Genomic DNA, 17,033 nt, shown 5'->3' on the forward strand with positions numbered 1-17,033 from the left:
GCAGGGAATCTTGGCCAATGGTGAGAGCCCAATGCCTGGGGTGGGAAAGGAATAGAAAAAAAACATACTCATTCCCCTCCTAGACCTTGGTATTAGCCCACTTCTATTTCATTTCTCCTAACCTGGGTTCCTCACCCCTATGCCCTTCTCTGTCCCCATCTTGGGAGGAATGTGTTTTCTGGTGCCTGGAAAATTCTGGTTTTGTCCTTAAGCTGAAGTTACCAGCAACTCCCTGAGGCAAGAAAGCACAAATAGTTGGCAAACTCCTTGGGAAGGGGAAGAATACTTCTTATTTCTTCCAGGCTCCTACAGCAACAGGGAGCAAGACAATTAGTATCACAGTAGATTCTCCTGCCAGAAACATTTCATTCTGTCTTTTTATAAGAAAGGGAACAAAGCTGAGACATCTGTTATAATAGGATTACAAAAATCAGAGCACAAAATGAGGTTATGGGGCTACTCAGTTATCTGATGCTAGGTTAACACTTTCCTTCTCTAAGCTTAAGGAAAAGTCCTTCTAAAGGCTCAGTTTAGATTCACTGGCTTTACTTATTAACAGAGTTTAATTTCAACAATAAATACTTAGAAACCCCAAAATAAAAATATTCAATGTATTTAAATAAGCATCTTGACCCCTTCTCCTCATTACCCTGTAAATTAACCTATACTTTATCATGGTTGTCATTTGGCATGTGTTTCCATAGGAAGTGGAAACCTTAGTTCTTTCATGCTAGAAAGGAGAGGTTTCACTCACTCATAATCACACACAGACAGAGAGAACTAGGCCGGTTCACTCCTGAGATAAAGCAAGAATGGATCTCTCTGGCTGAAATAAAGATTCTTCTGATAAATTAAGACTAGAGTGGGAATGTGGGCCTGAAAAATACCTAGGCTTGCCTAATTTTGCCTGTGGGACCCCACTGCAAGAAGGAAAGGAACTAAAGTGTTCATCTCTCAGCTATGACTCCAAATCTTGGCCCCAAAATTTGCCTGACCACCAAACGGCTCCTCTCAGGTAGCAGGGATGTCCAGAGTAGTATGACTTTGGAAGTCAGTGGCAGTCATTGGGTTGGAGTTGGGGCCAAATGTTATTGCCTCTACATGGCCCTATCAGCATATCCCTGGGGAAAAGAGTGAGGCAATGGATCCCGGTTCCAGGAATACATTGGAATTCCATTTTAGTTAAAAGAAATTGTTATTTTTTTCTGATAAAGGAAAAATAGGGACAATAAATATAACATTTTAAAGAATGTCTGCTCTGTGAGGGCTCTGTTTGCTGTTTATTTTTCTAAATTGTTCACAGCTTGATAGCAAAAATCTAAATTTCTTTTCAATGCCCTTTAAAATTAGATTCAACTCTATTCCTTTGAGCAGCATCCCCAGTGTGATTCAACTGCAGAGGATCACTTGGTTTATAACAAGCAGATTTATCTTTACTTTATCTTACAAAAGACAAGTTGTTTTTAAGTTATTGTAACTCCAAGGAAATGTTTGCAATTACTTGTCTTAAAATGCCAGTGAAACATTCATTTCCCAGAGTTTAAGTCCATCTGAGATCTTTAGGGCACAAAGTGAGCAGTGATTCCAGTTACTGATAGGCAAAAGGGCATAACCCCTGGCCACCACCAGTAACACCCACTTTGACCACAGTGGCACAGTTGCCTGAGGGGTTAGGAAACGCCTAATCCTAGCACCAGCATTAGCATAGAGTCCTTAAAAATCATATAGCAATAAACACCATTAGTGTGGGTTTTACTGCCAAGGTATTAGCCACACTGGGAACTTCATACTGAGAGCCAAGAGCTGGTATCAAATATTTTGCATAGATCTTAAGGTTGTTCAGCAGCCACTTCAAAGAGACTGGTCTGCTTCGCCAGTAGTGAGATGACATCTACTATAGTAATGGTCATCTGCTGTGCCCCTTAGAGAGTCAGAGTTTAGGGTATCATTCCCCCACCCCTAACACACACAAACACACATTTCTGTCCTTATTGCCAGGACATCATACTAAACAGAAAAAGGAACAAAGATGTGGAAGACATTGGGAAGTAAAGTTGAGGCCCTGGCTGAAACCTGCTCCCAACCAGAGCATATCCTCAGCCCCACTAAAAAGCATTTCCAGAATCCTGATGGGAAAATGCAGCCGGTGCAACAAGACCCTGGTGCTGCTGAACAAATGTCTCCTTGCCATCATTTCTCTATATATTATCAAATAACCATATTTTAATCTTGCTTTCATTTTTTGACCTTAAAATGTTAACATTATTTTTAACTCATATGCTTGATTCTTGAAAGGATAATGATAAACCTACTCAATCATGTAGGTGTTGTTACCAAACTATGTAATATATGTTGAGTGCATCCTTCCAGAGACAGACAAATCTCACCAATGCAACAGTTCAGAAAAGTTTGTTAAAGCTGTTAATGAAAAAGTATTTAGTAAAGTAGTTGGTGCTTAACACTATAGACATTTGAGTTTTTGCTCAGAAACTGTAGTTTCATGTTTTTTATTTTTGTTTTGTTTTGTTTTGTTTTGTTTTTGAGAAAGGGTTTTACTCTGTCACCCAGGCTGGAGTGCAGTGGTGCGATCTTGGCTCACTGCAACCTCCACCGCCCAGGCTCAGGCAATTTTCCTGCCTCAGCCTCCTAAGTAGCTAGGATTACAGGTGTATGCCACTACCACCCAGCTAATTTTTGTCTTTTTAGTAGAGACGAGGTTTCACCCTGTTGGCCAGGCTGGTCTTGAACTCCTGACCTCAGATGATCCACCTGCCTCAGCCTCCCAAAGTGTTGGGATTACAAGTGTGAGCCACTGCAACCAGCCTGTAGTTTCATGTTCTAAGCCCTGAACGGAAGTATAATTTTCTGTTTGCCTTTCTAACCTGCTGGCATCAGGCTGCATGCCCAATGAGCAAAAGTTGAAAGACAACAGCCAGGTGCCTGAAGTTGGATGATTGCCTCTGCTCCAGAATCCCTTAGAGCAGCACTGACCCTCCCAGCTCCCATGCTTCCCCAGGTACTCTGTGCTCTCCCACAGTGTACCCCCAGGTGCTCCGTGGTTCCTCCCCGCCAATGCTTCCCCAAGTGTTCTGTCTGTGTCCCCACCCAACCCCGCCAACTCTTTCTCTCTCTCTCACTCTCTCTCTCTCTTTCCTGCCTCCTCATGCTTCCTTAGGTGTTCTGTGTTCTCTGTCCTGCCCACACCCACCTCAGCCTCGCCTGTAGTTTCAAAGTATTTTCAGAAAGAAAACCCTCATTTTATACCATGACTTGGAGAAGAAGAGGAGGCTCTAAACTTGAACTATTTCTTCACATGAATTAAGTGACAGTTCCTTCTTTCAAATGTGCCAGGTTTTGGGGTTTCTATTGACCATTGCACAGTAGAATTACAGGGAATTGTTGCCAATAAGGCAGAGTCTTGTGTATAAAGAAAAAGTGTCCATGTTATGAGAAGCCAGAATGATCACATCTTCCCAGTGTCTAAGCACAATTTAGCAAAGTCTTTATAGAGGCTGGCAGAGTTCCCAAGATGGATGCACAAATGGGGTGTCTTTTCATAAGCTCCTTACACTGGGAAAAGGAGAAAGCAGATTGCACCACAAGAAGACAGTGAAACAGTTTAGTTAGTGTCAAAGTATGATATGTTGAGACATAAAAAAGGCAGGGAAGACCCTCGTACTCTCTTAAATCACTATTCCAGGGAGGCAGGAAATGAATGTGTGGAGTTTGTGAACACCCATGAACCAACAGTAGGAAGACAACAGGAAGAGAACTGCCTTGGACACCAAAATCTTCCCACCAGACCACTTGCTTTCAACAAGCCGCTTCTGATTTAAGGATAGTCAGAAAACCTAAGGACAACTCACTTCTCCACCCCCACCCTCCTTTCCTTATTCCCCAGAGATCCAGTTTTGAATTGTGTGACCTCAAAGCACATACATGTTCTATTAATGTCATATTTGCACCACACGTCTGCCACCACTAGAGGCATCTTTGTACTTTAAAAGAACAGAGCCTGCCTGTATCTCTTAAGGCTGGAGTTTCAAAGAAGCAATAGGTTAGTTGAGTTTAAAAATACCAAATAGGGACTTTACACAGCCACTTTCCAGTGCCTTCATCAAGTATCCTTCCTCCGGCCAGTCACTGGTGCTCTTCGTCCTCACGCTGAGGACAGCGCGGATGGACAATCTTCCTAATGCCACATCCCTGGATGGCCGGGCCACTCTGCAAATATTTTCAGCTCCCACACATTTTGCTCTGCCAGGATAAGGCCTGATTCCTTCACTCAGGGAGATCATAATCAAGAGAGAATGAAAATAGGATTCAAGTAAAACATGGCAAGCTCTATGAAAAAGGCCTAAGAGCTTCATGAAAATAGCAACCCCCAATAGCACCTTTGTACTCCACGTGTACTCCCAGTGTCTTGCTTGGTGCCTGGTGCATGATAGAGACTTCATAGATATTTGGAGAGAGGTGAAGCTAGAGAGAGGAAAAGTGGAAGAAGAGAGAAAAATATGAATAAAAAAAGGACTGAGCCTGTCTTCCCACAGCGGGGAAAAATGGTGTGTTCTTTATCAATATTGGCCTTCTGGTCACAAGTCCACCTACCCACAGTGAGTTTCCATTTGGGCACTTCAAATACAAGTTTTCATGCCTTGAACCAAAATCCATTTCTTAGTAGATGAGACTTATAGATGTGCTCTCAGTCAAAACTCTGAGGGAGATCACAGAAAATAGCAAGGTTTCCCTGTTTTGGTTATCAGCGGAAATGTCGTGCGTGCCATGGACCATTCTACATGGATGCTGTAAGTTGCAGTCTGGTCACCATGGACTGTGGAAATCTGCAATCCATGCCTAGATGAGTCAGCAAGTTAGAACACTTGAAAAACTGTTATTTAAATTTAAGCTTTTTTTCTTTCCAATTTTGGTCACTCAGAATGTGATTTCATATCCAAAAATGAAATAGAGGAGTAGCAAATTATCTGAATAATTCATGCCAGAATTACCCAAACACTTTCGTTCTTTGAATACTGTTAATTTGGGACTAGGTAATTGAAGGGTTCAGGGAGGATTGAATTATCCTGATATTTTTCAGATAAATGCCTCAAGTTAATATTTTACTTGGTACAGACTTAGCTCTAATCATAAGGGGTTTTGTCCTGCAGAAAGAGTGCTCATTTTAGTGTTTTTGACCACAGCACCTCTTATATTAAAGCAGAAATGCCCATCAAAGTCTAAACTTTATTATCTTTAGACTATGACCAAAACCTTCTTTTAAATGTTCTATTTTAATTTATTGTTAAAGTGATATAGATACTTATAAGAGTAATACTAGCATTATAATAAAGACTGATGTGCCCTGTGCCAAACCCACCCCCTTCCCTAGCCTCACTCTTTTGAATCGACCATTCGCTTTTCTTTCAGGTGTTTTCTCTAGTATTCTCTATTTCTAAGTAACATGCTCATACCGATTTTCAGTTTCAAATAGTATCCCTGTTATCTACTGGCATTCTACTATAGAAAATCAAAATGATAGCACTTATAAACACTTATAAAGCACATACAGTATCCCAGAGAATATTTCAGGTGCTTTACACATATGTACTATTTTAATCTTCTCAATGACACTATGTGGCAGATATTTTTTTTTTTTTTTAAGAAACAGGGTCTTGCTCAGTCACCTAGGCTGCAGTGCAGTCGTGTGATCTTGGCTCACAGCATCCTCTAACTTCTGGGCTCAAGAGATCCTCCCACTTCAGCCTCCTGAGCAGCTAGAACTACCAGCATGTGCCACCCCACCCAGCCAAGCAGATACTATTATTATCCTAATTTTGCATATTGGAAACTGAGACATAGAATGATTACATATCTTGCCCAAGATTACATAGTAATGATGGCAATAAATTGTGGAGCCAGGATTTGAACTCAGTCTGGCTCCTAAATCCGTATTTTTAACAATGAGCCAAATGTGTCTAGCTCCATTTTAGCATCCAACAATCCAACACTGCACCTTTTCTCTCTTTTTCTGTCTCTCTCTTTCCCTCTCTTTCCTATCTCTCACACACGCACCTACACACATGCACACATTCCTGCTTCCTCTTCCTCCCACCCCCATGAATATAGTTGTATCACTCTAAAGAGCTAAATCAGTATTCAGTGTTAATTATCATTATGGTTATTTAAATATTAATCACAAGGACTCATTGTGTTGTCCTATGTTATATTTTCTTTCTCATACAATTTTATGTTTGCCATGGAAATAATTTTGGTTTCTTAATTTACAATGCGTTTCTAAACACTCTGCTGAAGACCAAACCATCTTTTAGCACCCTCAGACAGCTCAGGTGTTTGTCAGTTTCTCTCTGTTCATGGAGACCCCTCCTCCTGCCCCCATCTTCACTGCTGCCTCTTGGCACTGCCACACAGCTATCATCCTGGAGTCTCTCATGCACATCATCCTGGGAATTCCTTGTGCTTCTCTCCTGTTTAGACTCTGTTTCCTGAACCTGTCTTTTCCTTTCTCTTTTGTTTATTCTCATGCTTCAGTCATATATCTTCCCACCCAAGGAAGGTAAATAGGTGCTAATTTTTTTGAGACCCTGACAGTCTGAAAATATCTTCAATTTACCAGATTGAGTGTTTGACTCAGTATAGGATTCTAGGTGGGAAATTATTCTCTTTCAGAATCTTGAACACATCATTTCATTTTCTTTTGCTTCTAATGTGTCTGTTGAGAAGCCCTATTCTTCTCTGCCAATGGCTTGGAAGATTTTATGATTTCTTCTTTATCTCCAATATTTTGATTTTTTGATGCTTTGCCATGATGTGGGTCTGTTTTCATTCCTGGGCTGTGGGCACTCAGCAAGCTTTTTCAATCTGGAACCCTCAGTACTTCAGTTCTGGGAAATGTTTTGTACAATTTCTTTGAAAATTTTCTCTTCTCCAATTTCTCTGTTCCCTCTTTTGAAAATCCTCTTATTCTAATGTTAGACACACTGGACTGATCCTCAGATTTTCTAATGATTCTTCTCTATTTTTCCATACTTTGACTTTTTCTAGTTTGAATCTCTAATATATTTACTGAAACTTGCCTTTCAATCTTGCTATTGAATTTTTTATTTCTGTTATAATAACATTAATTTCCAACATCACTTTACTGGTCTTCTCTTTGTTCCTTTTTTATAGCTGTTTTTTTTTTTTTTCTTTTTCTTTTTGAGACAGAGTCTTGCTCTGTCACCCAGGCTGGAGTGCAATGGTGTGATCTTGGCTCACTGCAACCTCTGCCTCCTGGGTTCAAGTGATTCTTATGCCTCAGCCTCCATAACTGGGACTACAGCCACCACACCTGGCTAATTTTTGTATTTTTGGTAGAGACAGGGTTTCGCCATGTTGGCCAAGCTGGTCTCGAACTCCTGACCTCAACTGATCTACCTGCCTCAGCCTCCCAAAATGTTGGGATTACAGGCATGAGCCACCATGCCCGGCTTTTATAGAGTTTTATGTGCAAATCTTATTTAAATTTTTGCAGTCAAATACAAATGCGTATCTTTATCTTCCTTTTTACAATAAAGGTGTCGCCCTGTATACACAGTTTGGTTTCTTGCTTTTTTTTAACCTGACATGTTGGAGGACTTTATGTGTTAGTATATAGAGAGCTTCTTCATTCTTTAACATAGTTGCTATCATCTTCAGAAGTACACGGTGCTTCTAATTCCTGCATCTGGTAGTGCAAATCAGTTAGTTGGATTCCCTGACTGTAAGCTTGGGTTTTTGCTTTTCCTTCTCTGCTAAATCAACTCTAAATGTTCATCCACCTTTTTGTTTCTGAAATACCATTGACATTTTGTCTGTTGTATCCTCTCCTCCCATTTCCCTTATTCATCTAAATTTGTGCCTTTTTTATTTATTTTATTTCAGTGTTATTTTGCAGGATATGGAGGACAAATGTGTGTATTCAATCCATCATGTTTAATTGGAATCTCTCGCACATCTTTTAGCCAACTAGATTTTTCTTTCACCTCTTCCCTTTCCCTTTCTTGCCCATGGACAGCTCTCTAAAGTTCCAGTTAGAGGAAAAATAAAAATAAGAATTATAACTTTCAGATGATGATGATGATGATGATGATCAAATATATTCCAGCACACTGAAAATAGGCTTCATGGTCTTTGTGAGCAAGCACAATTTTGAGACTCTGGAGCCATGCCTGGGGTTCTCCTGCATCCAAATGTGGTCTCATAATAGCTAGTATCATTACCAGAAAGTGTTTTTGTCTGGTGTAGCAACAAGAAGTAATTTAGTAATATGTGGCCTTGTCCACCCTCAGAATATAGCTCCTCTCTGAAGATTTTACACCCAGAATGGGAGTAATACCTCATGAAAATGATTGCACCTACCCAAGGGAAAATTTATTTGAAAAGCAAAGCTGTTCCAAGGCTCGAGTTTGTACTCTTTTCCCGCAGACTTAGCAGGTATCAAGTACTGAGGGAAAAGGAGCATATTGTTCTTTAGCTTTTTCTTTTTCCTATAGATTTATCTACTTATGATCTTTCAACATGCTATTACTCAGTAATCACACACCAAAAAGCATTCTTCTTTAAACTTTTAAGGCTCAAGCTTATTGGAGAATAAAAGTGTCACCAGTGAATCTATCTAAATAAAATAAAAATATTTTGTTTATACTCAGCCAACAATACTATACTTCCTATCTTGTTTAACTCTGATAAAATTCCCTTGACTGTAAAATGCATTTCAATCAGTATGGTTGAGAAATTATTTCCATAGCTGAGTTAAAGAGTGTTTAGTAAGTGTGTGTTATTACAGGACTATTGCTTTCATTGTTTAAAGAGTAGTTTACATGAAAAGAGAATAATTTGCGTATTGGAATGAAGTGTTCTTCAGTGTGGTTTGTGTGAGGATAATTTCCATTTTTTGGTGAGCTGTTTAGTGGTATTGTCTTGTAACTTGACCATAGTTTTATCTAATTTTGGCCTGTGGTTTCTCTTCTGCTTAGGCATAATGACATCAATAGAAAAATGAAGAAATCCTACAGCATAAAGCACATTGCTGAGCCGGAGTCAAAAGAACTCTTCTTGTAAATCACTTTTTAAATTTTCTCTCACTGATGCCCTTTGGAAATTATTGGAAATTTCTGGACTATCCTCTTTGGAAAGAGAACCATGAAAACAATGCCTCACCAGCAGAAGAACAGAATATCAGGATGCCTTAAATTTATAGTAGTAGACTGTAAAAGATTCATTTTGGGGTGATATCTGTATATATAACTTGTTTTTTTAAAAGATGCCATTTAAAAGCATGATTGGGAAAATGTATGTTTTTTAAGAGTAGATTGATTCACCCTACCCACAGGACGTTCACCAAGCCACTGATGCCATTTTATATTTCATCAATTGCATGAGTATTTGCTAATGTTGATTGAACCTCCCTTTCCCCATAATGTGGGCAGATTTGGCTCAGCTCCTTCATGAGATCAGGTCAGTGGTATTGTTTCTGTCAAGAGTGTTTTTTCTGTCATTTCTACTTTTTGTATAAAGGAAATAAAACAATGTTAACAGCCACCTATAAGCTTGGGGCACCTACTTTCTAACAAATCTGTGATGTTCTGATTTCTAAGGGACTTTGCAAGTATTTTGATTGCTGATGTTTGATTTCAGGAACAAACTGCTCAGTTTAGCAGTTTTCCCATAGGGGTCAAATAAAACATTCTATATTTCATTAAGTACTAAAGGATCAGACAAGTATATAAAGTAAGTCAGTTCCTTCTGCCTTCTCAAATCTCAGTGTTGACATGGGAAAATATTAAGGAGAACTAAGGATTTAGCCCCTTCTTGGGTCACTTTTTTCTGCCTCTGACACATTATGAGACCTGTCTAATCCCTTTAGGAGACAGTGTGGAGCCCGAGTTCATAACAGCCCCATTGTTGATGCAACTCCTTCACTCCATGTAAGTGGTAAGTTCCAGAAGGCTTCCTCCTATCATGTAAAAATATATTTCTGTTGAAACTTCAAGAGTTTTATTTTCAAAGTGTTGGCATGGCCTATAAGAGGCCTGTCAAGTTTTAGTTTAAAAGTAGAATGTATTCTTACCAGTAGGAGGGAACACTGTATGCTATTATAGTTAGTAGCAATGTTACTGCAGCCAAATCAGTCGAATGTGAACCATTCCTGTATCCTGGTGCAGAGAGCAGATAAAATCACTGAATTAAGAGATAATCTTGCATATGTAGGTCATCTGACAAACTTGGGCTTGATGAGATGCAATTAGGTATAGAATGAGCTAATAATACCTTAGTGCCTTTTATGTACCAGACACTATTATGTGGCGATGTTACTACTCTCATTTTATAGATTAGAAAACAAAAGTTTGAAATGTCTTAAGACCTGGTTCCCAGGTAACACTACCAGTAAATCGTATAACTAGGCTTTGGTATGTATTTGCCTATTATCCCCACTGCACTAATGAACCTACACTGTGCTGTCTGCCTAGTGCACTGACTGCTGGACTCGCACACAGGAGGCATGAGTTCTGGTGCTGGCTCTTCTTCTAACAGTCCTTTGATCTCAGGCAAGGGACGTTGCCCTGCCCAAGAAATCTGGAAAGGGCAAGACAGGCCTACATGCACATCGAGGAGAAGTTTCCTTTCGAACTTACAGAGCAACACATCTGTGAATTTCAGTCCATGTGCTATGTCCTTGTCCGGGTCCTGTGAGTTGCTACTGTTAGAGCCTGGTGCCATGTGTGAACCTTCATTTATCACATGGTCTTTTTCTCAAACGAGATGCCCTCGCTCTGATTTATGGCCCCTTGGCCCTATCCACCCACTTTGATTTCTTCCTCATATTTCACTACTTTGTCCTATTGCTTGAGATTCTAATAGAGAATTTATGGCAAGCACATGTGAAATGTAGACTCCTGTGTTTTCTTTCTGCTTAGTGCAGAGGAGGTGATGGTGAGGTCACACAGCCAACCTTTGGGATTTGGCCAAAATGAAGCCTCAAAGAAAGAGGACCCAGCGAGTGCTCTCTCTGTCTCCCAGAGGTCCCAGTTTTGTTCTTAAACTGTGTTTTTAAATGTGAAAGATGAAGGGGGCTAGGCAGAGATTTCATAAGCCACATAGAGTTCCCAATTAAACATAGCAAAGAAAATTTCAAGAGTTTGAAAGAAAGAGATGTTACTTTGACTTAGAAAACCCTGGCAATTCAGTTGTTCAGTGACACTAGCATTTTAGCTTCTGCAGTATGAGTACAAAAGAGCAAAGAATAAAAAAGGTAAAATAGGGAAGTTGAGCAGATTCAGATCAGCCCAAGAAATCTGGGCTGATAATGCATTCTGTTTAATGATGTTGCTAGGATACTAAAAATAATGGCCCTTAAATTATACATGTACCTATCTTTACTGTCTAAGTTCCTTATGAAATTGATACATTATGGTTGCTTGAAATTAGTACAAATGATGTTTTCCTTACAACAAACTTAGTTTTGTCCACCATTTTTTAAATGAAAATACACAAAACTCGTTTATTTTTTTCTAGAAATTGAGAAGCATTAGCATGTTAAAGAAAGTGAGAGTGTGTTTCCTTTTAGTGAGCAGAGCTTTGAGGCCCCTGTCCCAACTGCCACCCAATGGGCTAGTAAAATGAGTAAAGCTCTATCTGCATGCCTAATTACATGCAGCAGAGTAGGAAACTCAGCTCCATTGTAAAAAAAACAATCACATCTGTCAGCATCTTTTAAAGACTGGCTTCTTTTATGTCACTAAAGGGACTTATACTGCCAAAGTTCAACGCAGCAAATTAAGAATATTTCTTAGAAAAGATAACAAGATACCAAACTGTCACCACTTTCAGTGGATTAAATTCCCATTATTTATTCTTGTAAAACAGTATCAAGACTTCAAATCAAATAAGAAAGTTCTAGATGTGCATCACAGGGTTGGAAGTGGGGATGAGGCTTTCAAAAGATATCTTCAAGTAAGACTGACAATTATTTTTCTCAAAATGAATAATTATAAGCAAAATTATGGTACAGGCTAGAGGAAATAATTATAAATATTTAAATAACTCCCTAAAAGACTCCTTGATACAAACTAGATTAAATATTTTTTCTTCAGCAGCCACCTATATCCTTAATGTTGAATTAAGTTAATAGAGCTAAGTAAGCCTAAGGAACTACTGCAACAGAGTTGGTACCATTGCCCCTCATAAAAAATGGAATTTACGCTTAGCCTATAACTCTCATTGGTTGATAGGTCTGTCATTATTGTTATGTTATCTCAGTATTATTTCCCTTTATTCTTTAACAATTGCATAGTTTTATGTAACTTTTCAAGCACTTGATTCCTGTTTCCTGAGACCAAAAATTTGTTAATCTCAACAGAATCTTAGTATCACCCCTCACAGATGGTGTTTAGTATCTACTAACAACTTACAGCCATCTTTCTTTTCATTTCCTCCCCAGTCTTCTTCTATTCTCTCCTTGTCCTCCTTTTCTCTCTCTCTTCCTCCTTCCTTCTCTCCCTTACTCTCTCCCCTCCCTCCCTCTTTGCTGTCATCTTCCCTCCTTTTTTCTCTCTCTCTTCTCTGCCTTCTGTTTACAAGATCACTAAACCCTATATATATGGGATCTTCCTTGAAAGAAACCTGGCAAAGAAATTGCAGTAAGTACACATGTGCTGGACCAGGTTTACAGTGAAAAGCAAGTTGCTTCTCCCTTCTTGCCAGAGCATGTGAGTGGGACAAGTGTCCCACATGCTGATATATTCAACACACTGTGATTGAACCCATGCCAAAGAATGAGGCCCTGTGCTAGGTATTCCATTTGAACAAAAAAGACCTGGAAGTTGGTGTCAGCCATAGTAGCAACAAAGATAGATAAGTCTACCAAATTGTGCATTTGGAGAGACTTGTGGAAAAAACTGTTCCAACTAGTCTATAGCAGTGATTCCCAAATTTTGCTGTACATTATACCACCTAGGGGAGCTCTTAAATATTGGATGCCCAAGCTAAACCCCCAACAAATAAATCCCCTCTCTGTGGTGGAACCTAGGCCTCAGTATTTGTAAAGAAGAAGACGAAGAAGAAGAAAAAGAAGAAAGAAGGAGGAGGAGGAAAGAAGGAAGAAGGAGAAGAACAAATATTAGGATTTCCATATGCAACCAGATTTAAGTTAACAATAATTATACATATTCATGGGGTACATAGTAATGTTTGGAACCATATCATTTACAGCGGTCAGGTCATGGTACCTAGTATATCCATCACCTCAAATACTTAACACTTCTTTGTGCAACTAAGTTTTAAAACCAGCACCTTGCTAACTCAAAACGTGGTCAGAACCCATCAGCATTGGCATCGGCTGGGAGCATGTTGCAATGCAGAATCTTCTGGCATTCACCATGGCTTCCACTTTTAATTTTGTGATTCTGTGAGCTGTCTATCGAGAAAATATTTGAGAAGAATACGCAAAAAATTACCCTGACCTCAAAGAGAAATGAAGAGTAGTATATCCCTAAACCTGGGATAGAATGTGGAGAAGAACCTATTTTGTGTTTTAAGGGAGTGTGTGTAATATGTATACAATTTGAAAATCATGTTCCATGTTGTAATTCACATGTTGGAAATTTTGTAAATCCTAAAGTCATAGAAAGTGAAACTTCTTTTCTGGAGGGGAGAGGTAGAAGACACAGCAATAATTTTTCAATCCAGGATAGGGTCATTACACTTTTATGTTTAAACATAATGTAGCTAGGTTTTCACTTGTTATGAAATATTTCTCTAAATTTCCTAAAATCAATGTTTATAGAAGTCAAATCACCAGAAAACGACTCATTATGCAGTAGCATAACCAAGACAAAGCACACTCAAAGCAAAGACCAAACCCCACCTCTCAATACCATTTCCTAGCTGCTACTGGAGGGGCTCTTCTTGATAAACCACCAAGATATATGATATTTTATTACCTTGTTGCTTAAGACACTGTTAGACGTCAAACATATTCTTTTGTACACACCACACACACACACATGCTGAATGCCTACCATGTGCAAAGCTCTGCCCCAAGTGGTGGAAGTAAATTAGCGATACATTCATAAGAAATATTTTTGATGAAATGTGGAAAGTCTTAATTAAACAGAATGAATCTGAGAAGTACGGTGATCTGTCATGATGTTATACTCATATATGTATTTTATAACTGTATATTTTTTCTGTGGAATTTGTTCTCACAGTTGTTCAGCCAATTAGGAACAATGGCAGAAGAATTTAAATTCTATTATTTGTGGTAGAAAATGCTAGTTATCTCCTCAATGTCCTTTCTCCCTTTCTTCTGATTAAAAGAACACAGTTAAATGTTCCCAGGTAAAATTACTTTCCCAGATGCCATTGAAACTGGGAATGGCCATGTGACTCAATCTGGCCAATGAGAGGGAAGTGGAATTCGTAGAGTGGGGATTTAGAGAATCTTGTAGAGGACAACGCTTACCTGGCACTCATCTTTTGCCCTTTGTACTACCGTGGGATACAGCACTGCTTCTTTAGCCATAAAGACAAAAGTCAGATTCTTTAAAAAAAAGAAAAAAAGGAAAGATAAGGAACCCAGTTCCTTGTGCAGCTATGTGAGCCCTGAATTGTACATATTACTTATTGACTAAAAAAACTCTCCTAATTGACTAAATCACTGATATCTGTCTTCTGGTAGGAGCAGCCAAATATACAACCTAACTGAAATACTCAGTTGACAGAATAAAGAATACACCACTGGAATAAAGCAGCATTTCACAAATCATATTCTATTTACCACTAGGACTAGGGGATGTTTGGCTATGCTCCAGGATTAATGTATATTTTGCTAATTAGTTACGTAAACAGTGCATACAAAGTCCTGACATACACTGTGAAGCCCCACCTTCAGAAACAAAGGACGTAGTCCCCCAGCTGCTGGTGGTACTGGTGGCCCAGAGCTTTCAGGTCTTAGCCTTCTCCAGGAACTGCCCTTGGCTGAAGAAAGTCACCTTGCCCAAGAGCACAGCCTTTCCCTGGGCAGCCCATATCCAGTAGTGGTCAATGTGCAGGTATATAGACCCAGCCCCTAACATAACTCTGGACAACCCCAGAAAGCCATCCCAGCTTCAGACCTCCCCCATGGGTTTGTCCCAACTTCTTCCTCTACCTGACACAGCCTCTTTCTCTTCCGTAATATAGACGTTGATCCCAAGAGCCATCTATAATAAACTTCCTGCACATTAATCTCTAGGTCACAGTCTACTTACCAGGGAATCCAGTCTGTAATGATATATTATCATGTTCATATCTCGAAGAAGTCCCAGAGTACAAAAGAAACTTGTTTAATTGGGTTGGGTGCTTAAACTGATTTATAAACCAGAGGTCTTTTAGAATACCTTTCACATCCCCCAGAGTGATTTCTACTAATGTTTAATTGAGGATGTGCTGGAATCAATTTTAGGTCATTACACATATATGGAATTTAGACTATTCTAACTATCATGAAAGCCCAATGTCAAATCAAAATGTGTATACCGGAACAGAACTATTTAGCCAAATGTCAAAGAAATGCAGCCAAAGTTATATTCTATTTGGATATAATTTTGTGGTCATTATTATTGAAATGTACCATTTCCAGGGTCCTTCCAAAAGCTATGGGCTCAAATTCATTTCACTGCTGATGGTTAAACTACACCCTAAGTTTCCATAGAAATGTCATCTATAAACTATGGCATTTATCAAAAATCAATATAAGAAATAGTCATATAGAAAAAAGTTTCTATATATTTTTTATAAAACTCTTATTGAAACCATCATATATTTTAAAATTCAATGGCTCTATAAGGGGCCATAAAATAAATTCCTCTTAGAGTTAGTACTAGAGAAAAAAAATGCTTCTATAGGAAAAACTGGCATGCTGCTTTTTATTAGCTAATAAGAACCTTATATAACTCATGTTTTCCCTTTTTGTCTTGCTTGCCAGGAAAAGGTCAAAAGCAAAGTTTGCATTTAATCTCAGTAGCAATCCTTAGCCTAGTTTTTTCTGGTATAACAAGCTGTCTCCAACTCCACCCTCTTCCTTTGTTCTTACATTTTTATCCTGTTTAATGGCTGTAACACACCTATGTCTTCTATTTTAAAGACCTTCTGAGAATAAGTAGGCTGAAATAAAAATAAATGTTTCCATCGTGTTTTTTCCACCCTACCTTTCTATCTGCCCAATCCTGCCCCTTTGTTTCATTTATTAGGTTGGTGCAAACATAATTGCCATTACCTTTAATGGCAAAAACTGCAATTATGTTTGCAGCAACCTAATAACTGATGTTGAAGTCCACACCAATTGTGTGTGCAAGGCAGTGCTGATTCAAAGTGTAAGACAATTGTTATCTTCAAGTTGCTTACTGTCTGTGGACGCTGGGAGAAATCACATACGCAAATATATAAAGTGCAAGACAGAAAACAATATGTATGGAGGGACTCAATGTAGCTGAGAGGAGGGAGAAACCACTTTTGGTTTGGCTGAGGCCAAGCAGGTGCCCTGTAAGGTTTGCATTTAATAGAGGCTGACCAATATATACTCAGATGCAGTGACTGGCTGCCCATGTCCACATGTAATGTGATTAAGTGTCAAAATGAGAATCACAGATAGGAACATAGTACTACATGTTCACAGCCAAATGGCCTTACTGGTAGCTTGTCAAGCTCAGAGAATCTTGGAAAAGAGTCAAACAGCCCTTAATATTTTCCAACCTACAGACAGGTGGGCAGAGATTCAAAAGGGAGTTCTCTGTTTAATTCGTCTCGTTGCTCTGACCCAGATCCAGGGCCTTAGTCCTAGATCCTGAGAGTCCCTCTAAGGAGCACTCCACGTCAATGCAATGTACCCCTCCTTGTGGCAGCCCTGAATTACCCCGCTAAGAGCTCTCTGCAAGAAAGCCTGCTGTAGGGACACCTTCAGCTCTATTGTGTGCTCACCCCAAGGCCAGTGACTGAGCACAGCAGAGGGATGACAGCCA

At 39.3% G+C, this 17,033-nt stretch overlaps 1 protein-coding gene across 16 annotated transcripts in view; it reads left to right on the forward strand.

Moving 5' to 3' along the window:
• SNCAIP (synuclein alpha interacting protein) overlaps positions 1 to 9,576 on the forward strand; it is a 154,950-nt gene extending 145,374 nt beyond the window's left edge. For all 16 annotated transcript variants that reach the window (XM_054684545.2, XM_024356709.3, XM_054684542.2 and 13 more), the window contains one exon: positions 9,012 to 9,576. In XM_054684545.2, the coding sequence (XP_054540520.2) occupies positions 9,012 to 9,096 (85 nt within the window). In that variant the 3' untranslated portion in view covers positions 9,097 to 9,576. The remainder of the gene's footprint in view (positions 1 to 9,011) is intronic.
• The last annotated feature ends 7,457 nt before the right edge of the window (positions 9,577 to 17,033 follow it).

Source organism: Pan troglodytes, chromosome 4 (assembly GCF_028858775.2).
Source record: "Pan troglodytes isolate AG18354 chromosome 4, NHGRI_mPanTro3-v2.0_pri, whole genome shotgun sequence".
NCBI lineage: Eukaryota > Metazoa > Chordata > Mammalia > Primates > Hominidae > Pan > Pan troglodytes.